The sequence below is a fragment of the Oncorhynchus clarkii genome, chromosome 15 (genome assembly GCF_045791955.1).
Source record: "Oncorhynchus clarkii lewisi isolate Uvic-CL-2024 chromosome 15, UVic_Ocla_1.0, whole genome shotgun sequence".
NCBI lineage: Eukaryota > Metazoa > Chordata > Actinopteri > Salmoniformes > Salmonidae > Oncorhynchus > Oncorhynchus clarkii.
In genome coordinates this window covers 30,065,991-30,092,630 of record NC_092161.1, presented here as the reverse complement: position 1 = coordinate 30,092,630, position 26,640 = coordinate 30,065,991, and the positions used below count along the sequence as shown (strand labels likewise).

Genomic DNA, 26,640 nt, shown 5'->3' with positions numbered 1-26,640 from the left:
TCAAACTTCTTGTTATCAATGTAGGCCTAAACTGTTCATCAGGCTACAAATTTTTTTTATTTTATTTTTAATAATAAATGTATGTAATTACCATTTCAAACGAATGTAGTCAAGAACTAATCAACAGTTACAGTTACATTAAATTGTTATAATGAAGGCCTACTGGTAGTGTCACTATGGGTCAAATGTTTGATTGAATGACTCATCGACAGTGGGACTTTCCTTAGGGACTTGCCACCACACGCACTTGTGAAGCAATAGTCCCGCGAGAGGGGTGTCGTGGATACATGGATGCATGACCCTGCTGCTCCCAGTCCCAGTCGCGCTTGCGCAGCGTTTCTGACTTTCCCACTCTGTCCCCCGTACCATGGCGTCCACGGAGGAGGACGGCTCGGTTGAAGAGAAGGAAAACAACAACAAGAAGAGGACGAAAAGTGCCATCGCTGTCGCATGGCTTACATTTTACAACATCGCCATGACGGCCGGGTATGTCAATTATTCTGCCCTATCGCTGATTATAAAGTAGCCACTCCCTTAAAACTTCGTTATGCACCAGAGCGCTGTGAGCAAGCGCGTGTGGCTGTTTATAGGTCCGCGGTGTCTCTGACAGCGCAAGTGCCCATTCCTGTTGCCGAATTTAGTGACAGACAGCGCCCATGAAGTTTGAACAGTGAGCAAAATAAATGTAAAGGACTTGATAGGGAGGGTGTCCAAGTAGACAATTCTCAAATAATCAATATGTGGATCTTTTTTATGAAAATAACGGCGGTACAAGTGCGGCCCCCGGCGCGGGTTCAGCCTTTCCAAATACGGTCGATTACACTGTGTCAACGTCATGCCCAGCACTACCTCGACAGTTGCAGTGATAAGTATAGACAGCGCGCTGACACTGGAGCTTCGGTTTGGGCGAGTGAAATGCCCAATAAGCAGATTTTAATAACGGCAAGTTTATGCGCTACAGAGCGCGCTGTGTGCGATGACGCAATTATTTCACTGTGTTCGTATAGTCCTTGTAATGAACACACAAAACGAACTTAATTTAATAGTTGTCAAGTTTTCGATGATTTATTAAGCTGTTGATAGTGTCTTAAGTTCATTTTCATTGGTCTGGGTCACTTGAACTGAGAATGGCACTTTTTGGAGATATGCGTAAAATGCGCATTTATGGAGCTGTTGGAGCCATGTTTTCTCAACTTATACTCATTGTACTGTAGCTCCCATTCATCCATTCTCTGCTACTCACATAATGGGTATTTTGGTATTACATGAAGGTGTGAAAACTAGGTTCATTTACCTAGTTCAAGAGACATGCACATTGAGGTAGTTATAAGCCCCTGTATATGATGAGAGTAAACATATACCAATGCTGATCCAAACAGTCAAAGAGCTGTCAAAGAGCTGTCAAAATTGTGACTATTGGAATCAATGTACATTTGTCCCTTCTCTTGCACTAACCTATATTATCCAATCATCTTTATATGATAGTAACTGTTAGTAACAGAACCCTTATGCAAGTCCTAAACTATATCAATGTAATTAGCATCAACCCTAATTAATTATTGTGCTGAGACAGAGATCATATATTTGCAATACAATAGTAATGTACTCTTGGGTAATAAACTGAAGTGGTTGTATTCAGTAGGTCCTAAATTATGTTGATTTTTTCAAACAGATTGTGTCTTCAAACAGATAATACACTTGTTGCACAGCTTGAGCACCTGACCCATCGACCTAGCACCTGAGCTCAAACACTGAACAGTAGCCACTAGGCTACAGCAGTAGCTACAAACGTATCAGATCAATCTGGTTTAACAGACGCACATCCCTTTTATAACGGGCGGTGGCAGTAGTTTATGTCTCACTAATCCCTGACAAAGTTTGATTTAACTTCAAGGTACACTCTGAAACGTCACATAAACGGTGGAGATTTACTTGACACCTCGTCGGATTTAGATGATGTCGTGTAATGTCCTAGGACTAAACCTACTATGAGCCCGTTTACTCATGAATACCGAATCAAGGTGTGATTGTAGAAAATTCCCACTCACTCTCCACCAATTACCAGTCACACACATTTACAGGTTCCTGCAGATACCCTCCTCTCACCTTGTGTTCTTACACAAGCTGTTTTTCAGTGATCTAAATAAGGGACGTCAAAATGTGACAAAAAATTGTAAATTCTTATGTCGTAAACGATTGTTGGACATCTTCACTCGTTCATTATGACGGTCTAGGTCTGCCGATTTAAGAACGACTACGTGCTTAGGCTGCGACAAAGTTCAGTCAGTGTCAGAATTTGTTTGTCTTTATCGTGTGACGTTAGTGTGACAGTGTTACAAGCCGATCTCGGTGACTGACCAATAGGAACACGGCCGGCATTGAGTATGCACACAATACGATTATTGTGAATAGTCAGATTAATATAATAGTTTGATTTAAACATTTAGATGCTGTGAAAGAATAACGATTTCCCAAATAAACTTGTTTAGCCTACATGTCACATCTGAAATCAGGCTACTGATGGGATTTTTATAAATGCAAACAAAATAAACGTTCTACCACAGCGGCCATGTTATTTTGGGGAAGCTTATTTGCTTCCGAGTTCGGACATATAAAGTGTGTATGTGAAAACTATTTCTAAAATGCATATATTTTTCGGAACTCTTCTTGTGCAGAGACTGAGGCTTGTGCTGCTGGTGCTCGCACATGCGCAAGCCAATTCTTTATTATATATATATATTTTTTTTTAACCTTTTATTTAACTAGGCAAGTCAGTTAAGAACAAATTATTATTTACAATGACGGCCTACCCCTGCCAAACCCTAACATGCTGACCAGACCGGACACGTCGCGTGCGCTAGTGTCGCAAAATACATTTAGAAATCCATGTTATTCAATTATTGCACCCACACTGCTCACGCCAACGAGTGTCTGCGTTACCAAAGGCTAAAATAGAAGTAATTCCTATTTCTGACGCAGAAATAGCATGAAGTCCTGCCTCTCCCATCTCTTCATTGGATTATAGAAGCAGGTACCCACGTGCCATCTCCTCATTGGTTATACCCACGTGGGTGATTGAAAGACTAACTTTGTTGCCGGTTGTCATGGTAATACAATGAAAGTTTAGATGATAAACCATATAAATTCAAAGATGAAAACGCCTGGAAGGAGGAGACATGACTAGAAATGATTCGGTTGGCCGTTTTATGTGTGGATTAATTGTCGGAGTAGAGGTCCTTGTGCATTTCAGGTAAAATAACAACTCAATGTTTATATCCCAGGACAAATTAGCTAGCAACAGCAAGCTAGCTAAATAGGACAAATTAGTTAGCAAGTGCAAGCTAACTAGCTAAATTGCCATACATGTTTAATGCATTTTGACCTATCCCCAAATTAATGTCATTGGTTCAGAGTTTATTTTGATATTTTAAACCTGTGTGTCGTGATCGCGTTTGGTTTAGGGGGACAAAATGCATTTTTGCACGATAGCGCACGCGCGAAGCCGGTTTGGATTCCGTGTAACCTGGAATCGTAGAATGTCGCAGAATGTGACGACAGAAATTAAGCGAATTGTGCAATCTGGCCTGGTTGATATCAAGATTTTAATTTGGTAACCTCGCACAGTGTGACGGATAATCGTAAAAGACTGGATCCAACGTGCAGTCTGCAAAGACCTTTAGTGGAATAATGGATAGGGTTGAGGAAGTGATGGAATTTGGCCTCCATCATTGCTAATACTGTGTGTTTGTGATCCTATAACATTTTTGTTGTTGTGAAGTTACCTATATTAGAGGAAAAGAACAACTGTATGCCGAGACCCTTAGACACCTTCAGAAACATACCTTCAGAGAGATCCATCGCACAGCTGACCTAGTAGACTAGTGAATGTAAAGGGAGCACAGTCTGTTTCCTCTGTAGAGCTCAACAAGGGACTGTATTTATCAAGCGTCTCAGAGTAGGAGTGTTGATTTAGGATTAGTTTTGCCCTTTAGATCCCAATAATAAAGATTACATGGACAGGGAGGACCTGATCCTAGATCAGAACTCCTACTCTGAGACAAATGATACATACAGCCCCTGGTCTTCTGTGTAAGTTCTGTACAAGAACTCTCACACCTCTGTTTACCCTGATCGTTACCCATGACTAAAGCTATGGATAATTAGCTTTAAATGGTCCTCAAAATGGACCCGCAATTACATTGAACAAAAATATGAAATGCAACAATTTCAAAGATTTGAGTGAATTACAGTTCATACTGTATAAGAAAATCAGTCAATTGAAATACATTCATTGGGACCTAATCTATGAATTTCACATGAATGAAAATACAGATATGCACAGATACCTTCAAAAAAAGGTAGGAGGGTGGATCAGAAAACCAGTCAGTATCTAGTGTGACCACCATTTGTCTCATGCAGCGCTTCACATCTCCTTCGCATAGAGTTGATCAGGCTGTTGATTGTGGCCTGTGGAATGTTGTCCCACTCCTCTTCAATGGCTGTGCGAAGAGGCTGGATATTGGCGGGAACTGGAACACGCTGTCATACATGTCGATCCAAAGTATCCCAAACATGCTCAATGGGTGACATAACTGGCGAGTATGCATGCCATGGAAGAACTGGGACATTTTCAGTACAGATCCTTACAACATGGGGCCGTGCATTATCCTGCTGAAACATTAGGTGATGGCAGCGGATTAATGGCAGTACAATGGGCCTCAGGATCTCGTCGTCACGGTATCTCACAGCATTCAAATTGCCATCGATAAAATGCAATTGTGTTCGTTGTCCGTAGCTTATGCCTGCCCATACCATAACCCTACTGCCACAATTGACCACACAACGCCATACTGCCCAGTACAGTTGACACTGGGACTAATCCGCGAAGAGCACACTTTTCCAGCATGCCAGTGGCTATTTCAAAGGTGAGCATTTGTCCACTCAAGTCAGTTACGACGCCAAACTGCAGACAGGTCAGGACCCTGGTGAGCTTCCCTGAGACAGTTTCTGACAGTTTGTGCAGAAATTAATCGGTTGTGCAACCCCACAGTTTCATCTCAGACGATCCCGCAGGTGAAGAAGCCGGATGTGGAGGTCCTGGGCTGGCTTGGTTACATGTGGTCTGCGGTTGTGAGGCCAGTTGGACGTTCTGCCAAATTCTCTAAAACGACATTGCAGGCTGCTTATGGTAGAGAAATTAACATTTCATTCTCTGGCAACAGCTCTGGTGGATATTCCTGCAGTCAGCATGCCAATTGCATGCTCCCTCAACTTAAGACATCTGTGGCATTGTGTTATGTGACAAAAATGCACATTTTAGACAGGCCTTTTATTGTTCGCAGCACAAGCTGCACCTGTGTAGTGATCAGCTAATTTTACATGCCACACCTGTTAGGTGGATGGATTATCTTGGCAAAACAAACAATATCACAAACAGGAATATAAACATATTTGTGCACAACATTTGAGAGAAACAAGCTTTTTGTTTGTGTGGAACATTTTTGCAATCTTTCATTTCAGCTCAAGAAACATGGGACCAACACTTTACATGTTGCGTTTATATTTTTGCTCAGTATACAGTGGGGCAAAAAAGTATTTAGTCAGCCACCAATTGTGCAAGTTCTCCCACTTAAAAAGATGAGAGAGGCCTGTAATTTTCATCATAGGTACACTTCAACTATGACAGACAAAACGAGAAAAAAAATCCAGAAAATCACATTGTAAGATTTTTAATGAATTTATTTGCAAATTATGGTGGAAAATATTTGGTCAATAACAAAAGTTTATCTCAATACTTTGTTATATACCCTTTGTTGGCAATGACAGAGGTCAAACGTTTTCTGTAAGTCTTCACAAGGTTTTCACACACTGTTGCTGGTATTTTGGCCCATTCCTCCATGCAGATCTCCTCTAGAGCAGTGATGTTTTGGGGCTGATGCTGGGCAACACGGACGTTCAACTCCCTCCAAAGATTTTCTATGGGGTTGAGATCTGGAGACTGGCTAGGTCACTCCAGGACCTTGAAATGCTTCTTACGAAGCCACTCCTTCGTTGCCCGGGCGGTGTGTTTGGGATCATTGTCAGGCTGAAAGACCCAGCCAAGTTTCATCTTCAATGCCCTTGCTGATGGAAGGAGGTTTTCACTCAAAATCTCACGATACATGGCCCCATTCATTCTTTCCTTTACACGGATCAGTCGTCCTGGTCCCTTTGCAGAAAAACATCCTCAAAGCATGATGTTTCCATCCCCATGCTTCACAGTAGGTATGGTGTTCTTTGGATGCAACTCAGCATTCTTAGTCCTCCAAACACGACAAGTTGAGTTTTTACCAAAAAGTTATATTTTGGTTTCATCTGACCATATGACATTCTCCAAATCTTCTTCTGGATCATCCAAATGCTCTCTAGCTAACTTCAGACGGGCCTGGACATGTACTGGCTTAAGCAGGGGGACACGTCTGGCACTGCAGGATTTGAGTCCGTGGCGGCGTAGTGTGTTACTGATGGTAGGCTTTGTTACTTTGGTCCCAGCTCTCTGCAGGTCATTCACTAGGTCCCCCCCATGTGGTTCTGTGATTTTTGCTCACCGTTCTTGTGATCATTTTGGCCCCACGGGGTGAGATCTTGCGTGGAGCCCCAGATCGAGGGAGATTATCAGTGGTCTTGTATGTCTTCCATTTTCTAATAATTGCTCCCACAGTTGATTTCTTCAAACCAAGCTGCTTACCTATTGCAGATTCAGTCTTCCCAGCCTGGTGCAGGTCTACAATTTTGTTTCTGGTGTCCTTTGACAGCTCTTTGGTCTTGGCCATAGTGGAGTTTGGAGTGTGACTGTTTGAGGTTGTGGACAGGTGTCTTTTATACTGATAACAAGTTCAAAGAGGTGCCATTACTACAGGTAACGAGTGGAGGACAGAGGAGCCTCTTAAAGAAGACGTTACAGGTCTGTGAGAGACAGAAATCTTGCTTGTTTGTAGGTGACAAAATACTTATTTTCCACCATAATTTGCAAATAAAGTCATAAAAAATCCTACAATGTGATTTTCTGCATTTTTTTTCTCATTGTGTCTGTCATAGTTGAAGTGTACCTATAATGAAAATTACAGGCCTCTCTCATCTTTTTAAGTGGGAGAACTTGCACAATTGGTGGCTGACTAAATACTTTTTTGCCCCAATGTAAATACTAAAATATGTATTTTGATTCAAATATAATTTTACAGAAAGGTCACAAGGTTGGTCTTATTGGTCTTATTACTGTGACAGCAAAAACGTACATATTTGTGTTGTATCCTGATTGTAATAGACCAATAAAGATCGCATTGTATTTAGTATAGTGCTCTACATATTAAACATACTTTATTGTAGATATAAATGGTGTCTGCACCAGATTGTACAGTGATTTCCTTGAAAAATGTTCATTCATTATTCACATATACAGTACCAGCCAAAAGTTTGGACACACCATCTCATTCCAGGCTTTTTATTTATTTGTACTAATTTCTACATTGTAGAATAATAGTGAAGACATCAAAACTATGAAATAACACATATGGAATCATGTAGTAACCAAAAAAGGTGTTTTTCCAATCTGTGTTTACATTCTGTCTGGCTTATAGCTGTGCTGTAATGACTGATGTACAGTATAAATAGATTATTGTGAAGTACCAGGCTAGAGATAAAGTCTTGTTCACATTGGCAATTTGAAGTGACTAAAAAATATATATATATAATATCCAATTCAAATCTGTTATTTTTCCTGCAGTCTGAACAGCCAAAAAACACATGCAATCAGATATTTCAAGCCACATTTCAAACCACCTTCGTGATTCCTGACCATGCGACTCGTCTAAACGGTCAAATCTGATTTATTTGCCCTCAAGTGGTTTGAAATGTTTGACAAGAACATGTGGTAGCTAACTAGCTAAATGTGCTCGAACGCGAAACAGCTACTAAGTGACTGCTGTGGCTAGCCAAAAATGACTCATTTTTTAAAGCCTCAAAGGATATGATCCAACTTTCAAGTGTTCTTACACTATGATTTTTGAACATTCAAAGCAACTGGGACACGTCCATGGCAGGCATTGTTGTCACCTTAGCTTGCTTGCGTCCCAAATCGCACCTTATTCACTACATAGTGCATTACTTTTGACTAGAGCCCTGGTCAGAAGTAGTGGTCTATGTGAGGAATATGGTGCAATTTGGGATGAATCGTTGGTGATGAGGCATACAAGTTTTGCTGGTGTCAATGCTACTTCCTGACAATAGTACTGGAAAACTACATAGCTCAACACTCACACACAAGTAGGTTAGGTCATAAAAGTTGAGACCGAAAAAGCTAAAAATCCTAACCTTAACTATGGAAACAAAGTGATTGAACCAATAACTTTTGAGCTCTAACTATAAAGTGGTACACTACATCAGTGAACATGTCATTCCAAAGTCATGGGCATTAATATGCTGTAACAGCCTCCACTCTTCTGGGAAGGCTTTCCACTAGATGTTGGAACGTTGCTGCCGGGACTTGTTTCCATTCTGCCACAAGAGCATTAGTGAGATCGAGCACAAATGTTGGGCGAGTAGGTCTGGCTCGCAGTCGGCATTCCAGGTCAGTCAAGTTCTTCCACACCGACCTTGACAAACAATTTATGTATGGACCTCGCTTTGCGCATGGGGTCATTGTCATACTAAAACAGGAAATGGTATTTCCCCAAACTGTTGACGCAAAGTTGGAAGCACAGAATTGTCTAGAACATGGGTGTCAAACTCTGGCCCGTGGGCCAAATTTGGCCCGCGGGGTAATTATATTTGGCCCGCGAGACAATACCAAATTACTACTAGAGCTGCCCGCCGGTATTATACAGCGCATTCACCACTAATACTACGAATCCCATAATGCTCTGCTGTTTTCGCGCGCCAATCAGGACAGGACCCAGAAACACTCTCTCCTCTGTGACAGTAGTCATAGCAACATAGACGCTACAACTGTCAGCGAGCTAACCCTTCCCAAAAATGGCGAAAAGAAAGGCAGAAAACAGGAGCTTTCTGGACATGTTTACATATGTAAAAGACAAACCTGTTTGTCTTGTTTGTGGAGTCAACGTGGCTGTAAGTAAGGAGTACAACATTAGACGACACTATGAAACGAAACACCATGACAAATACAAGGACCTGGACATGACTCAAAGGAGCCAGAAAGTAGAGGAGATGAAAAGAAGTTTGGTTTCACAACAGAATATGTTTAAAAAAGCCACATCACAAGCGAGGCTGCTGTAAAGGCTAGTTATATAGTGGCAGCAGAGATCGCAAAATCAGCCCGGCCCTTTAATGAGGGAGAGTTCATGAAAAAGTGCATGATGAAGGTTTGTGACCTCGTATGCCCAGAGAAAAAACAAGCATTTTCAAACGTGAGCCTGAGCAGGAACACAGTAGCTGATCGCACATGTGATCTTGCCACCAATCTGTATGACCAGCTGATGGAAAAGGGAAAAGATTTTGTTGCGTTCTCCCTCGCTGTGGATGAGAGCTGCGACGCATCTGATACTGCTCAGCTGGCAGTCTTCATCCGTGGAGTGGACTCAAATCTGTGTGTTACGGAGGAGCTATTAGGATTCAAATCAATGCATGGCACAACCACAGGAAAGGAAATCTTTGAGGAGGTTTCTAAATGTGTAACTGAAATAAAGCTGCCGTGGGATAAACTCGTTGGATTAACGACAGATGGTGCGCCAGCGATGTGCGGTAAAAAGAGTGGACTGGTGGGCATGGTTCGGGAGAAGATGCGGGAAGAGAACTGTGCAGGTGAGCTAACTGTTTACCACTGCATCATACATCAGGAAGCACTGTGTGCCAAAGCCCTAAAGATGGAACATGTTATGACCACAGTAACACAGGTAGTTAACTTTATAAGAGCCAAAGGTCTAAATCACCGCCAGTTTAAATCTTTTCTGGAGGAGTGTGGTTCGGAATACGCAGACGTGCCGTATCACACAGAGGTGAGATGGCTAAGCAGAGGAAAAGTACTGAACAGATGTTTCGAGCTGCGTGAGGAAATATGTCAATTCCTGGAAACCAAAGGGAAGGATACAGCAGAGCTCCGGGAGCAAAAGTTCCTGTGTGAGCTGGCCTTTCTCTGTGACATCTCGAGCCATCTCGATGCGCTGAACCTGCAGCTTCAGGGGCGGGGGCGCATCATCACAGACATGTACGCTGCAGTGAGGGCCTTCAAAACTAAACTGTGCCTGTGGGAGAATCAGATGCTGCAAGGAAACCCTTGCCATTTTCCCTGCTGCCAATCCATAAAAGCGCAGATCTCTACCGCCGTGTTCCCATGCGCACAGTTTGCTGAAAAACTCAGTGTTCTCGCCGCTGACTTTAGCCGGCGATTTGCCGACTTCGATGCCCAGAAATGCAAGTTTGAACTGCTTAGTAATCCCTTCGCAGTTGATGTGGAAAATGCACCAACCAACATCCAAATGGAGCTGATTGAACTCCAGTGCAACGACACGCTGAAGTCAAAGTATGATGCTGTGGGCGCCGCACAGTTTCCACGGTTCATCCCTGACACAATGCCTCAGCTCCGCACCCAAGCTGCTCAGATGCTCTCCATGTTCGGCAGCACTTATCTATGCGAGCAACTTTTCTCCTCGATGAAGATGACCAAAACAACTCACAGGAGACGTCTGACTGATGAACATCTTCGCTCGATACTGAGGATTTCTTCAGCTCAGAGCTTGAGCCCAGACATTGATGAACTAGCATCCAAGAAGAGATGCCAGGTATCTGGCTTGGGCACATCAGATTAGACCAGTGTGCAATAATTAACGTTTTCTTTATGCACTTTTTCTTGCTACAAGGCATGGGCTTGAATGGTTGATTGATTTATTATCATTTTATTTGTAAAATTATTAGCCAGTGGAAAAAGTTTATTTTGGTATTTAAATCAGAAGGCTGCAAATAGAAAAGAGGCATACAATTTTTATTTAAATTTTATTTATTTAATAAATTAATGCCATTGATGTGTTTTTTCATTGGAAATTCGATTTTGCATGTCTCCACTATTAAATTATATATTGTATGGTAATAAGCGATGCTTGTTCCATATTCAATGTTAAAGCAAAACTTGTTTGGGTCCATATTAAAAGGTTAATTTGTTCAATGTTGGCCCGTGACTTTGTTCAGGTTTTACATTTTGGCCCACTGGGTATTTGAGTTTGACACCCCTGGTCTAGAATGTCATTGTATGCTGTAGCATTAAGATTTCCCTTCACTACCATGAAAACAGCCCCAGACCATTATTCCTCCTCCACCAAACTTTACAGTTGGCACTATGCATTAGGGCAGGTAGCGTTCTCCTGGCATCCGCCAAACCCAGATTCATCTGTCGGACTGCCAGATGGTAAAACATGATTCATCACTCCAGAGAGTGCATTTCCACAGCTTCAGAATCCAATGGTGGCGAACTTTACACCACTCCAACCAACGCTTGGCATTGCACATGGTGATCTTAGGCTTGTGTGAGGCTGCTCGGCCATATAAACCCATTTTATGAAGCTCCCAACGAACAGTTCTTGTGCTGACATTTCTTCCAGAGGCAGTTTGGACCGCGGTAGTGAGTGTTGCAACCGAGGACAGAACATTTTTTAGGCACTTCAGCTCTCACTGGTCCCGTTCTGTGAGCTTGTGTGGCCTACTATTTCACGGCTGAGCCGTTGTTTCTCCTAGACGTTTCCACTTCACAATAACAGTTGACCGGGGCAGCTTTAGCAGGGAAGAAATGTGACAAACTGACTTGTTGAAAAGGTAACATCCTATGATGGTGCCACATTGAATGTCACTGAGCTCTTTAGTAAGGACATTCTACTACCAATGTTTGTCTATGGAGATTGCATTGCTGTGTGCTCGATTTTATATACCAACTTTTGTATATATGTAAAAGTATAACTTTAGTCCGTCCCCTCGCCCATACCCGGGCTCGAACCAGGGACCCTCTGCACACAGACAACAGTCACCCACGAAGCATCGTTACCCATCGCTACACAAAAGCCGCGGCCCTTGCAGAGCAAGGGGAACCACTACTTCAAGGTCTCAAAGCGAGTGACGTCACCGATTGAAACGCTATTAGCGTGCACCACCGCTAACTAGCTAGCCATTTCATATCCGTTACATATATAGTGTATCTATTAAGTAATCTTTGTCCTTCTCATGTACACTTACTACTTTAATGCTAAATACAGTTTTTCAGATGTTGTAAATATTGTCTCTTTTCCAGGTGGCTGGTTTTGGCTATGGCAATGATGCGCTTCTACATCCAGAAAGGCACACACAAGGGTCTGTACAAAAGTATAGCAAGGACACTCAAGTTTTTCCAGACCATTGCGCTAGTTGAGGTGAGTTTCTGAAATGTCATCATAGTTCACTAGTAGCCACACTCACACAAACACACACTCGTCTCAAAGTATTCCATGAAAACAGATGATAAAGCAGTTAAACGTTGAAATCATTGGCAAGATCCTTCTAATGTGAGCTTGAAATACTCTGAAGCTGAGCTTTGATACTGAGATCCTTGGTTAATACTAAGAAGTGAGAAGAAAGAATTCACCTGATTCGTTTTTTTAAGTATTTTGTTTGGTAATGTGATAAAGAGTCATGGAGTTCTAAAAGTGCAGTGGGACGGATTTGAAAAAAGTGCAGTGGGACGGATTTCCTTGCTGGCAGTGGTATATCATACATGTACTTCAGAGGCAGCGGCTTAGACCGCTAGACCACCCAAGGCCACGAGTCACTGATTCTTATTTGTTGTCTTTCAGGTGGTGCATTGTGCAATCGGTATGTATGGTCTTGAATAACAACCATACAATGTGAAATAACCGGATCTCCTACTTCTGACGTTAATGTTGATTTCCATGGTTCTCGTCGTATAGGAATCGTGAGGACCTCTGTAATTGTGACTGGGGTTCAAGTATGTTCACGAATCTTCATGGTGTGGTTCATCACCAACAGCATCAAACAGGTGACTATCTCATTTATCACCAAAGAGGTGTCTTACCATCTACAGTAAGGGGCCTTGGAGTTGGGGTGAGGTGAAGTTTCCCAGAGACACTGATCTTGGATCAGTTTAGCATTTTCCCCAATAATGGTTAAGTTTAGGATTGGGGGACAAGAAGCTGATCCTAGATCTGCACCTAGGGGACCCCCCCCGGCGGTCAACATGGACCCCCTTAAGTGTTAACTATCTTCTCCCTCCTTGTTTTGTCCCATTCTTTGTTGGAAGATCCAGAACGAAGAAAGTGTAATCCTCTTCTTGGCCGTTTGGACGTTTACAGAGATTACCAGATATTCCTTCTATACATTCAATCTGCTCAACCACCTGCCATACTTCATCAAATGGGCCAGGTGGAGATGGGGATGGGAGGGCTGGGTTTTGGGTAGCTCTGGTCCAGGGCGTTTATGTGCACCTTGCTGATGGCGAGCGTTCTCAGCATCAGCAAGTCGCATGCAAACGCCCTGGACCAGCACTAGGGTTTCCGGTGCTGTCGCAGTTCTTGGAATGTTGGTCTGGTTTGATTGGTGTTTGCCGTGGCATGCTTCTCACTACAGACAGACTGGTTTCACATCAGTATTGTGATGTCACAGGGAATACAGTAGTAGCCTGGGGAAGGTATCTCCTGGCTCATAACCATACAGCATGTGATCAGCATGAGTGTGTTGTTTATTGATTAGCACCTTGTTAGCCATTCTCTATGGACGTTGGTTGACCTAATCGCTAATGCTTAGTACTCTGGCATTATCACTTTGATTTATGCGCTAGTAGACGGTTATGGGTAATCGATGGATTACATGGGAGGTGATCAGGCATTGATAAGCATACAGATCAGAGATTGGAGAAAAAGTGGTGACATATGTATCAACTATCAATCTATGCTCATTAAGGATCAGTTTTCACAATGCGTAAGATTTCTTTCTTTAAGCAATGGCTTTTTTCTGGCCACTCTTCCGTAAAGCCCAGCACTGTGGAGCGTATGGCTTAAAGTGGTCCTATGGACAGATACTCCAATCTCCGCTGTGGAGCTTTGCAGCTCCTTCAAGGTTCTTTGGTCTCTTTGTTGCCTCTCTGATTAATGCCCTCCTTGCCTGGTCCATGAGTTTTGGTGGGCGGCCCTCTCTTGGCAGGTTTGTTGTGGTGCCATATTCTTTCCATTTTATTATAATGGATTTAATGGTGCTCCGTGGGATGTTCAAAGTTTTGAATATTTTTTTATAACCCAACACTGATCTGTAATTCTCCATAACTTTGTCCCTGACCTGTTTGGAGAGCTCCTTGGTCTTCATGGTGCCACTTGCTTGGTGGTACCCCTTGCTTAGTGGTGTTGCAGACTATGGGGCCTTTCAGAACAGGTGTGTGTATATATACTGAGATCATGTGACAGATCATCTGACACTTAGTTTGCACACAGATGGACTTTATTTATTTATTTAATTTTTTTGGTTTTCTTTTCATTTCACTTCACCAATTTGCACTATTTCATGTATGTCCATTACATGAAATCCACATAAAAATCCATTTCAATTACAGGTTGTAATGCAACAAAATAGCAAAAACGCCAAGGGGGAAAAATACTTTTGCAAGGCACATGGACAGCGGGGAGCTGATCCTATATCAGCACTCCTACTCTGAGACGCTTGATACTTTGGGGTCCTGGTCAAGAGAAGAGTGACATTATCCTCAATATCATGAAGGGGCAGGGTGTAATGTATTTAAGTGATAATGCCCAAGAAGCTGGTGTTTGGAGGATATATTGGCACGGGTGTTGTTAGGCCCAAGATGAAGTCGAGTGCCGGCAAACTGTGCCAATATATCCTCCAAACACCGGCTTTGTGGGCATGATCACTTATATACAACAGATTATCAACATATTATAATAATGACTGCCATATTTTCATTCAACTTTATTCGGATTAATTTACTTATACTATTTAATCCTTCCACGAGATAAAGTCCCAACTCAAATCTAGAGTTGCTACCCAAGCTGGCCGGCGGCTAGGTTGCCAGAGACGCGATCCAGTCGTGCAGTCTTTTATTTCTATTTCTATGGATGCAACCCAGTCGTTCTTTCTAAATGTCCCATTGCCATGTTGGCTGACATCATTTTTATATCCCTTGCTTGTTAGCGAGCCAACTACGGCTAACAAAGTCGCATCCACAGTGCAGCCAGAATAACAGCAAAGTAGCTGCATTTGTTTGTTTAAGCTGTTTTCTCTTGACATTTTATTTGGTTACATCCATGACAAAGGGCAATGATGTGCGATTTTGAATGGCATAGAATACTTGCCCTTGTCACTGTTCAGAGGAGTTAGGCAACTACACCGCTAACACAATCACTTCAAACTGAAGCTGGAACGATGGCAAACTAGCTGCGTTTCGTTTAATGTAACCTGTTTGTCTATTGACATTTCTTCATATATATCCATAAAAATTATGATTCATGATTTCGACTGGCTGAGAAAATATATCTCGTCCTGACCTGTTAATCCTCAATGGGACAGTGGCGATCGAATTTCAATATTGAAATGATGTTGCAAATGTCGGAGAGACAGACAGCCAGTGTTGCCAACTCCTCAGTAAGGAAAGTAGCTATTGGTTGTCCTAAAAGTTGATAAATGACATCATTACCTAATTTGCATAATTGGACATGTGCATGTAATTGTGATGGACGCTGTAGGAGAGAGGAATAATGTCGTGGGAGAGACAAAAAGTGAGTAAAAAACACCCTAAATATGTTAAGAACTACAAAGGAACTTTCTTCTGTTGATTCTTGTTTTTTTAATGTCACAACAGGTCTCTTGGGCTTGGGACTGGCAAAAGTGACCCAAAAGAGACACTCTGGCAGAGTTACTTAGTTTTTTATTTTATTAAATGTTTTTGTTTTTTAGTTTAGTTCTTAATTTGGTTTGGTTTTTAACCTTATGGTCCACTTAGGAGCCTACAATAAGTCACAGTAAAACATGAACATTTTTAACCATAACATTTTTTACATTTTTTGGTATACAATCTTAATGGACCAAAAAGAGACCATAGAAAAACTGTCAATGGCAATGTGAGAAAATTATGGTAACTAGTCTGGCCCTAATTCAGGTAAAAAAATAATTTGAATGTAAGCCAGGGCGGGATCAGCCAGCGGAGAGGAGAACATCTCCTGCTCTGACTGCAGCTGGGAGGGACTGCTGCGCGAGGACTGGACCGCCTGTGAGTGCTTTGGGACAGGGGTGGGGCCCACCGCAGCACCCGCTGCTCATTGAGAAGAGTAAGATCGATACGTGCTTTCACGTCAGAGTCTCCAAAAGTCTCCAATAACACCAGAAAAAGTCGCTAGATTTGTCGCTAGTCGCTGAATACTCGCTAAATACAGCGTCACAGTTGCTAAGATGGCAACACTGCAGACAGCAAGGTTTATTCAAATCTCTGTTGTGGAAAACCAAATGTTAGAGGCAAGGGCAAGGGGAGATAATGTCTAGAGGCTTTTTTACAGTGGGAGATCAAGTTTCTAAATTGCCTTTCTGGGCTGGTGAGACAGTGGATTGCTCAATGAGATGGAACAGTAAATACACATTTCAACGTCATAGCTTTAGCCGGTGGGAATTTGTGGAATAGACACCGGTTGGAATACGGTTTTAACCAATCAGCATCAAGGATTAGGCCCAACCAATGTATAACTCCTCATATTCAACTCCTCCAACTGTAAGTCAAAGTGTTATTGTCTTTCCAGGTGTGAATGACATAAGGATGTTGTAATCTTTTGTCTCATACTTTCAACATTAATTCACGCCTCTTTGATGTCGGCTCACAGCTTATGTGGCCAGTAGCACCACTAGTTTTGAGTCTCACATACACTTCACCAGACCTGGGTTCAAATGCTATGTCAAATAAATTTAAATACTTTATCTGTGATTTAGCTTGAGGTTTAAAAGCTTCATGTAAGCTTCATCAACTTGTGTAAAAACCCTGAAGAAGGCCAAAAAACGAAACGCTTTGGTTCTACTTTTAACACTAAAAAAGCTTTTTTATTTAATTCCATTGTCCTCCGAGAGTTGCTGAATCTTCTCTATACTTCAGTTTGCCCCTCAATTCATTCACCTTGGTTGGAAAGCGATAGTGATCCCTTACCACTTGATTAAGCTTGCTTGCCAGCACATCTGACTCTTGAAGCAGTCTAGCGAAAATGCTCCCATAATTTGAATGATTTCAAATATACTGAACAAAAAGCGCTCGCCCACACGACGCCATACACATGGTCTGCGGTTGTGAAGCTGGTTAGATGTACTGCCAAATTCTCTAAAACAATGTTTTATAGCAACCGCTCTGGTGGACATTCCTGGAGTCAGCATGACAATTGCACGCTCCCTCAAAACATGAGACATCTGTGACATTGTGTTATGTGTCAAAACTGCACATTTTAGAGTAGCCTTTTATTGTCCCCAGCACAAGGTGCACCTGTGTAATGACCATGCTGTTTATTTTTGATATGCCACACCTATCAGGTGGATGGATTATCTTGGCAAAGGAGAAATGCTCACTTACAGGGATGTAAAATGAATTTCTGCACAGGAGTTGAGAGAAATAATATTTTTGTGCGGCTGGAACATTTCTGAGATCTTTTATTTCAGCTCATGAAACATGGGACCAACACTTTACATGTTGCGTTTATATTTTTGTTACGTGTAGTATTTGAACCCAGATCTGCGCTTCACAGTCTGACATACAGAAACAACTACACACAAAAAATGTGTGGTGGGTGATGGTTCTATGTGGAACATAATGACGTAACGTAACCCTTTTAAGCCCTTCAAAGGTTCTTTACAGTGCACAAAAGGATTCTTTGCTCTTTTAGTGATAATTCAAATGTAGCGGAGGCAGCTCACAGCTCTTTTTGTGCTACCGTGAGTGAGAGTTTCATACCAGTTGATCTAATGTAATGTGTTGTGTTATGTAATTAAATATTATATATCACTATGGCTAGTGACAGAGTTTTGTGAACGACTCATGTATGGCCTTGTGTTAATTAAGAATGGTTGACTAAATCAGTCAGTGGTTGTCAATTATTTTCTCATGGACCCCCCCCCCCCCCCCCCCCCCCCCCCACCGGCTGTTCCAAAGGTAGCTTTCTTGATTCAACTTGTCAGTTAACAAAATAATAACACATGGAATTTTAAGATTGAAAGGTTATTTTGTATGAACATTCTCCTATAAAGAGCCATTAAAAAAAGGATTCTATTGTACATAGCCCCAAAAAGGGTTGTTACCATAGTGGAACCCTTTTTTTTAGTTGCTATATAGAAGCTTTTTTCATGTTTCTTTATAGAACCTTAGGGTTATTTATAGCACCTTACAGGTTCCATTTAAAACCTTATGAGTATTTATTGAATCTCCCCCCCAAAAAAATATATAGCACTAAAGACGATTCCGCAATGGAAGCCAAAAAAACCCAATCTGGTGCTATTTTAATGTGTGTACTTTAACACATGGTACCAGCTGATGGTGACAGGGGGTCAGGTGTCTGTGTTAGACCCCAGTCCAACAGCTGTAGTAAAAATGCCAATTTCTCATGTCTGTCATTATACACGACACTCATAAAAACCTCTATTTACTGCCGCTGTCAGCAAACTGGTGACATAACGTGGGCCTATCAGGAGCAGTAGTGATGTGTAACTGTCAGCCTCGCATATCTGAGGGCCCTCATATGAAATGTGAGCACTGGTGAAGAATGCCGACTACACACGTGGGGAGCAATCCGACCGACCCATAGTTCTGGGATCCTATTGCTAAGAGCACGCTTCTTTCCGTTCAAAATATGAATGTCTAAAAATCCGATTCGAGACTTACACCGTTTATTGGCTGTGTAGTGGCTATGAATTGGGGTGACACTGAGACACCTGCTTTTTGAGTGACTTCAGCAAGTCAGGTCTTGTTAATGTGACCGCAGTATGGTTCATTCGATATTTTTCATTTACATGTGCGACAGGTCTTTTGGGTTTGCAGGTTTGCTTCCCTTGTCTTGATCAGTTAGTGTAGCCCCCGTTCTCCCCCTCTCTTGTCCTCCTCCCTTTCCCCATTCCCCTCCGAGTGTTCTAAGGGGTTCATTTACACAGGGAGGGGAGCAGCCAGGCCCACACAGGGGGGGGGGGGGCTCATATTCAGCTGCTCCTGTTTTTAAGACCATCTGTTTTGGGCATGGAATGCTCGTCCAACATTTCTCTCACATCCTCCGAAGACACTCCCCAGTGCCGCCGCCACGATCTTGAGTAAATTCAGGGTTCTTACGCACCGCCGTCTCCACATATATAGATCCCTCTCCATTGATAACCGACTGGTTTGTTTGCCCCTACATTTTTGTGCCCTTTTGGAATTTAATTCAGTGGTGTTATAAAAATAAATATTTCTGGGTTGATTATTAACCAATGCAGACGTTTTTATCTCAATATCAAATCATTTCTGGGTAACAATTAAGTACCGTACTGTGATGTGTTTTCAGTTAAAATGGTCAAAAATAGCTTCTTGGCAAAGAGTCATTTCACAAGCAACAATTTTGTTAGGACTGTCTGGGAGTGGCCTGGTGAGGAGGGGAAAACAGAACACTAGCTGTTATTGGCAGAGAGGTTTGGAACTCTCTTTCTTATTGGCCTAACTAATTTGCCGCCTGGTGACAATTCCATCCCTCCAAAACAAACAGAAATTTCAGGCAGTCTTTTCAAACAGCTCTTAGACCAAAATGTATTCACAGTATTATTCCAACCTCATGGTGTGGAAATCACGTTTTCAACTGCACTGGGACTTTAAACATCTCCATTGAAAGTGTTTTTAAGTCCGGGACTAGGCTTAATCTGTGTCCGGGAAACAGCGCCACAGTGTTTTAATACCGGTATTTTCTCATGATGTGCAGAATTTTTAAATAAGTGTTCATGATGTGCAGAAATACAATAATGTTAAAACACTTTGAAAATCATTAATGGAGCTGATCCTTTGGGGACATTCCAAATTACACACTATTCCTAGAGCCATATATGGGCCCTGAGTAATGCACTATATAGGGAATAGGGAGCCATTTGGGACACCTCCATAGTTGGCATTGCATAAAGATACACTGTAACATATTGCTGTAAATTTACAGAAAAACTTTAACAATTAGCTACTATAATTCTATAGTACAGTACTGTAATGAGCAATACATTATGGGAGCTAAATAGCATTATACTACACTATTGTAAAATTACAACACAATTTTACAGTAAAGTACTGTATTATTATATTTACAGCAGCAAACTGTGAATTGTGGAAAAATGTTGTGGGCGGCGAAAATAATCTCCGGCTCATTAACATATTTTGAGGTGTGCATTGTTGCACTAATTATTAAGAATGCGGTACCCCACAGAATACAGTACCATACCATATTTTTGGGGTATTTGTCCTGTAAATCTACAGTAACTTACTGGCTATTGTGCTGCCAGTAATTTACTGTAATTCAGTATGAGAATACACTACCATACTGTATTTTTGAAATCTAAAAACCTTTGCCTGTAAATCTACAGTAATTACTGGCTACTGTGCTACCAGTAACTTACTGTAATTCACCCCCACAGAATACAGTACAATACTGTAATTTTGGAGTGCTAAAAACCTTTAGTGAGTGCATGGTTTTGTTGTGGCTCATTAACACATTGAAGTGTGCCTTGTAAGAAGCCATACTTGTTGCACCCGTCAGTGAGAATGCTGTACCAATTTAAGTGGTATGTGGTAGTACTTCCCTAACAATTAATGTATATAGGGGACAGGTCAGAGTGAAAGTAAGTCTCAAACCTTTAATGGGTGAGTTTTTAGCCATATCCTTTTGACCTGTAGTACCTACCAGTTTAGAAGCCTTTGTTAAATCAGGCCTTTGCAAGTGATATGAGACACCAAATATTTATTGGTATGCTGTAATATGTAATTACATATTCACTGTTAGCAATTACTGTAATTGTCTTAAAATACAATTGTCTAATAAAAAGCATGAACTGGCACACTCCCAGAGAAAATAATTTAGTATAGAGGCTGACGAACGGTGATATATATATATATATACTACCGTTCAAGTGTTTGGGGTCACTTAGAAATGTCCTTGTTTTTGAAAGAAAAGCACTTTTTTTGTCCATTTAAAATAACATCAAATTGATCAGAAGACATTGTTAATGTTGTAAATGACTATTGTTGCTGGAAACTGCAGATTTTTTTGAATATCTACATAGGTGTACAGAGGCCCATTATCAGCAACCATCACTCCTGTGTTCCAATGGCACATTTTGTTAGCTAATCCAAGTTTATCATTTTAAAAGGTGAATTGATCATTAGAAAACCCTTTTGCAATTATGATAGCACAGCTGAAAAATGTTGTCCTGATTAAAGAAGCAATAAAACTGTCCTTCTTTAGACTAGTTGAGTATCTGGAGCATCAGCATTTGTGGGTTCGATTACAGGCTCAAAATGGCCAGAAACAAAGACCTTTCTTCTGAAACTCGTCAGTCTACTCGAGTTCTGAGAAATGAAGGCTATTCCATGCAAGAAATTGCCAAGAAACTGAAGATTTCGTACAATGCTGTGTACTACTCCCTTCACAGAATAGCACAAACTGTCTCTAACCAGAATAGAAAGAGGAGTGGGAGGCCCCGGTGCAGAACTGAGCAAGAGGACAAGTACATTAGAGTGTCTAGTTTGAGAAACAGATGCCTTACAAGTCCTCAACTGGCAGCTTCATTAAATAGTACCCGCAAAACACCAGTCTCAACGTCAACAGTGAAGAGGCGACTCCGGGATGCTGGCATTGTTCAGGGGCAGAACGCACGGTTTTTATCTTGTCAGCCCGGGGATTCAATCTGAGCAACCTTTCGGTTACTGGCCCAACGCTCTTATCTACTAGGCTACCTGCCGCCCCCACTCTTATCCAGAGCGGCTTACAGTCAGTGTATTAAACTAAGGTAAACAAGAATATACCACAGTCATAGTTAAGTAAAAAATGTATGTTACCATTACTGAGAATGTTGTAGTTAAACAGGCTACTTGCAAGTATATATATTTGTATTAGAAAATACAAAATACATGTATTCTAATGAAACTTTAACAAAATAGGCTGCATGAATTGTAGTTCAGGCCAGTGAATATATATATTTTTTTACATACATACATTTTTTTTTTAATACAAATTACAAAATGGGTATTGAAAGCATTGAAATACCTATATCAAATACATGTAACAGAAATACTGCCCTACATTGGCACAAGCTACCTGCACTGTAAATTTGCAACAGTTGATTAACCACTGTGCTTCCATTAATGCACTGTAAATTCTAGAAATACAGCATGTTGCTGTAGTCAGGTGTTCCAGTAATATGCTGTAAATGTGGTTACAGTAAATGTCATGTAAGTCTATAGTAATTTACTGGCTTCTGTGCTACCAGTAATTTACTGTAAGTTTACAGTAACCTACTGGCTACTTTGCTGCCAGTCATTTATTGTAAAAAATTACAATAAATGTTTTATAGTGTAAGGTGACAAATAGCCTACAGCGAGTGAGACAGCACCATGTCTAATGTTGTTCTGGTGTCGGTGTGTTAAGACAAGTGGTTCCCAACCAGGGATACTAGAACCCCTGGGGAGAAGACTTATGAAACTCATGAGAGCATAGGCTTACTGGTCAAATGTACACGAGAGTGTACTTCAGGGGTACACCGAGCAGAGCAAAATTCAATTGGCGGTACAGTGACCCGAAAAAGGTTGGGAACCACTGTGTTTAGATAATAAAAACATGTCAGCTGTCACTTTGGTAATCAGCCAATTAGTGGCCTAATTCTTCATTTTGCAGTGCAGTAATCCAACAGTGTGAATTTCTGTTTTTTAGTTGTTCTTTGCTGCACGGCCCCTGAGCTGAATAGTGTGCATGTGTGTGCATGCCTCTATGTGCGTTAATAATGACTCTCCTCTCCCTGTCAGATACAACATGTTTATCATCATGTACCCTCTCGGAGTGGCCGGAGAACTCCTGACCATTTACACTGCTCTGCCATATGTTCGCAAAACCGGAATGTTGTCCGTGAGGCTCCCCAACAAGTATAACGTCTCCTTTGACTACTACTACTTCCTCGTTATCGTCATGCTCTCCTATATCCCATGTAAGCAGCCTACGTACAACGTGTTTGTGTGTTCAGCCGATAGGTGGACGTCAGTTACTCATGGGTCTTCACTGTCTCTTGTTTTGACCAGCAGAATTGTTCAGTAGTTTGTGACCGCTGTTGTTCATTTGGAATTGTTTCGGGATGTTTTGAATAATTAGTAGGGCCTAGTGTTTGATCTAACAAAAATTAGGTTCAAGTGCATTTCTGCCTTTTATGGCTAGTTGCATACTAGATCTAGACCCAATACTTTCCTCTATCCCAGCCCTGAGAACTTCCCTGAAGGCTCTTTGTTAAAATATTGATCTGGACTGAATAAGTGTTTAGATTGGTGGGTAAATAGCTCTCGCTCTCTTCTCTCCTCTCCCCTCGTCTCTCTCTCTCTCTCTCTCCTAGTGTTCCCACAGCTCTACTTCCACATGCTCCGTCAGAGGAGAAAGGTGCTTCTTGGGGAGATCATAGTAGAGAAGGATGAGTAGAACCGTCTCACAGTCCAGCAGCTGGCGTTCGTTTTGGGACAGCGAGTCAGCACAGCTCCCCTGCCGCCACATCCATTCACCTTTGGTACCGCGCTCCACCGCACTCCACATGCAACAAAATGGACCGGGAGAGTCGGACGAATACTAACATCGCCGGAATAGCCATGTTATAATCGCGGAAAAATAATGAAACATCACAGTCACCACAATAACCCAACTGGACTAAATACAGTGCTGCAAGAGAAATCATAACCCAACAGGAATAACAGTCATCAGAATCGTCACTGAATCAGTCATCACCAAACTCATCAATCAACGAGAGGAATCATTACAGAACTGGAATAGTCATCATTGTGGAACGAATGAATAAATATCATCTCTAGCCCGGAATCATTATCATCGCAAAACTGGAATGTACTGCTGCCACTGTGTCTTCACTGTCCAGGTTTAGATATCTAGATCCCCAGAAAGAGAATGCACTGAATCCATCAGCCAGTGTGGCCACAGCATACTGCACTGAAACCTGATAGCATAATACTGCACTGATTACCTTCTACACCTGCTAAAAAAACAAAATACTGGAAGGCGCCTGCTGTGCATTGAGTCAACCACACAGCAGACACATACTGCACCCACCTTCAGTGCAAGATAGTAGAAGTTCAAGGGAACCAGGGAATGGTGATATGGAAGGCTGGAGGAGGAGAGATGATAGTTGAGTCCCCTGAGCAGTTTTTTTTTTTTCAATCGGCTATTTATTTTTGTAGAAATTTATAAGCGTTTTCCACCACAGTGATTTTATACGTAAATAGCGTGTGGCAACAATGACTAGACAGAAGCTTAAAAAAAATAGAAACAATTATGCATAGACGTATTATACCTCGACAATAAACAGACATTTGGGCAATATGCTGCTTCCTTGGTTTATGTGTGTTGTACTTTATTTGTAAACAATGTGAAACAGCAACATTAGTAGGCTATTTTATGCACAGATCGGATCATTTGAAGAATGACTTAATTTATTCACATATCACCTGGTTGGCAATATTATATGGTTTGTAAGGCAGTAATACACTTGTATTGAATGTTATTAGTACGTTCGGTGTAGCTGAGACTGCTCAAACTTCTTAACTTGTTTTCCTAATGTTCTCTCCATGTTGCTTTAATGTTTACCAAGAGCTCAGTCAAATGTATTTACAAGTGTGCATCTTAAACAAAGGTTACAACTTTACAGAAAAGCTCTTTGTTTTTTAAAAGTTCAAGCCAACTTAGAAGACAGAAGATAAGAGAGGAATGATTTCTGAGCTCTCACAGTCTTCAGTTAGTCACTGTTTTGTTCTTTATGCTTAAAAACCTGTGTTCGGGATCCCATTGTCCTGGTTGGTATTGTACTGGTAGTTAGCGTTAGATTCCCTCTACTAAAAGGTGCTACTGTGTCAGCTCGTTTCAAACTTCTGTGCAGCTGAAGGAGAAACTGGAATAGGGATGGAGGTAGGAACGGAAAAACAGAATGTGAAATGTTTTGGGGAAAAGATGTACCACTTGAAGTGTTTCTCTAATTATATGCACTGTGATATCGAGCCCCGTGCCACAGTGTACTGAATGAATTGACATAATGCTATGAATCAGGGTTAGACAAGAAAGAAAGAAACAATAAAACTCAATGTTCAAAAATCACTGGACAATTATTATTTTTTCCAGCCACAAATGTACAGTACATGTGAAGATGCAGTACAGTATCTTATAAGTACTGTAAGTACAAAAATGTGGATCCAAGGATGGAATCAACTTCCTAGCACCATAAAGGCAAATGAGACCTCTGGCAAGATCTGCAGCAGGAGAGACGTGCTGTGTTCTCGCCTGACTATATTACACTGCCAGAACTCGCAGCATCTGGATAGGTGTTCAACCGCCACGTCATATGATATAGCTTTACAGATTCCCCGACATGTAGAAATGTAAAGGTCATTTCCAATTGAGCCGACGTATGCAGTGTTTACCGTGAATGCGGTCTCCGCTAATGCAGTTGCCTTTAAATGTCAATCATGCTGAAAAGCTGAACATCCGCGATGCGGTATGAATAGAGCCCCAAAAATATAAACGCAACATGTAAAGTGTTGGTCCCATGTTTCATGAGCTGAAATAAAAGATCCCAGACATTTTTCATACACACAAAAAGCTTATTTCTCTCAAATTGTGTACACAAATATGTTTACATCCCTGTTAGTGAGCATTTCTCCAAGATAATCCATCCACCTGGCAGGTGTGGCATATCAAAAAGCTGATTGAACAGCATGATCATTACACAGGTGCACCTTGTGCTGGGAACAATAAAAGACCACTCTAAAATGTGCAGTTTAGTCACACAAGACGATGCCACAGATGTCTCAAGTTTTGAGAGAGTGCGTAATTGGCATGCTGACTACAGGAATGTCCACCAGAGCTGCTGCCAGATAATATAATGTTAATTTCTCCACTATAAACTGCCTCCAATGTCGTTTTAGAGAATTTGGAAGTACGTCCAATCGGCCTCACAACCACAGACCATCCCAGGACCTCCACATGTGGCTTCTTCACCTGCGGGATCGTCGGGGACGGGACGACGGGGTGGGGGTGGGGAGGGGGGGGGTTGCTGAGGCATATTTCTGTCTGTAACAAAGGCCTTTTGTGGGGAAAAACTATGCCCTCCCAGGCCCACCCACCTCCCGCTTTGGGCTGGATGAATCAATGTGTAGTTCCTACATGTATAATCTATGATAAGAATTACTGTCTTGCCTCAATTAGCCACAAAATATCTAGTTTGAATGCAACTGTTTTTCTAGAAGACGTTCTCCCTACATTTTCCCCCACATGGGCCAGCCCCCTAGCAATTCGAGTTCTATGAGCCAATGAACTTCAGTCCCTCGCCATTTGAGTGACAGCTAGCAAGATGCACACATAGTACAACGAGTGAGAGCAATGATGTGGCGTT

General features: G+C 41.7%; 1 protein-coding gene across 1 annotated transcript; it reads left to right on the top strand.

Moving 5' to 3' along the window:
- The first annotated feature begins 271 nt into the window (after positions 1 to 271).
- On the top strand, positions 272 to 25,342 carry LOC139367190 (very-long-chain (3R)-3-hydroxyacyl-CoA dehydratase 1-like). The gene is made up of 7 exons (XM_071105344.1): positions 272 to 486; positions 12,269 to 12,386; positions 12,807 to 12,825; positions 12,921 to 13,009; positions 13,271 to 13,392; positions 23,015 to 23,193; positions 23,590 to 25,342. The coding sequence occupies exons 1-7, from the start codon at positions 368 to 370 to the stop codon at positions 23,670 to 23,672; spliced, it is 729 nt and encodes a 242-aa protein (XP_070961445.1). The 5' UTR covers positions 272 to 367; the 3' UTR covers positions 23,673 to 25,342.
- The last annotated feature ends 1,298 nt before the right edge of the window (positions 25,343 to 26,640 follow it).

Bases quoted from the DNA above. Each gene is read 5' to 3' on its own strand.
- LOC139367190 (XM_071105344.1), top strand. From the start codon at position 368: ATGGCGTCCACGGAGGAGGACGGCTCGGTTGAAGAGAAGGAAAACAAC. The intron at 13,010-13,270 runs GTGACTATCTCA...CTTTGTTGGAAG, and splicing joins TCACCAACAGCATCAAACAG to ATCCAGAACGAAGAAAGTGT. The intron at 23,194-23,589 runs GTAAGCAGCCTA...TCTCTCTCCTAG, and splicing joins CATGCTCTCCTATATCCCAT to TGTTCCCACAGCTCTACTTC.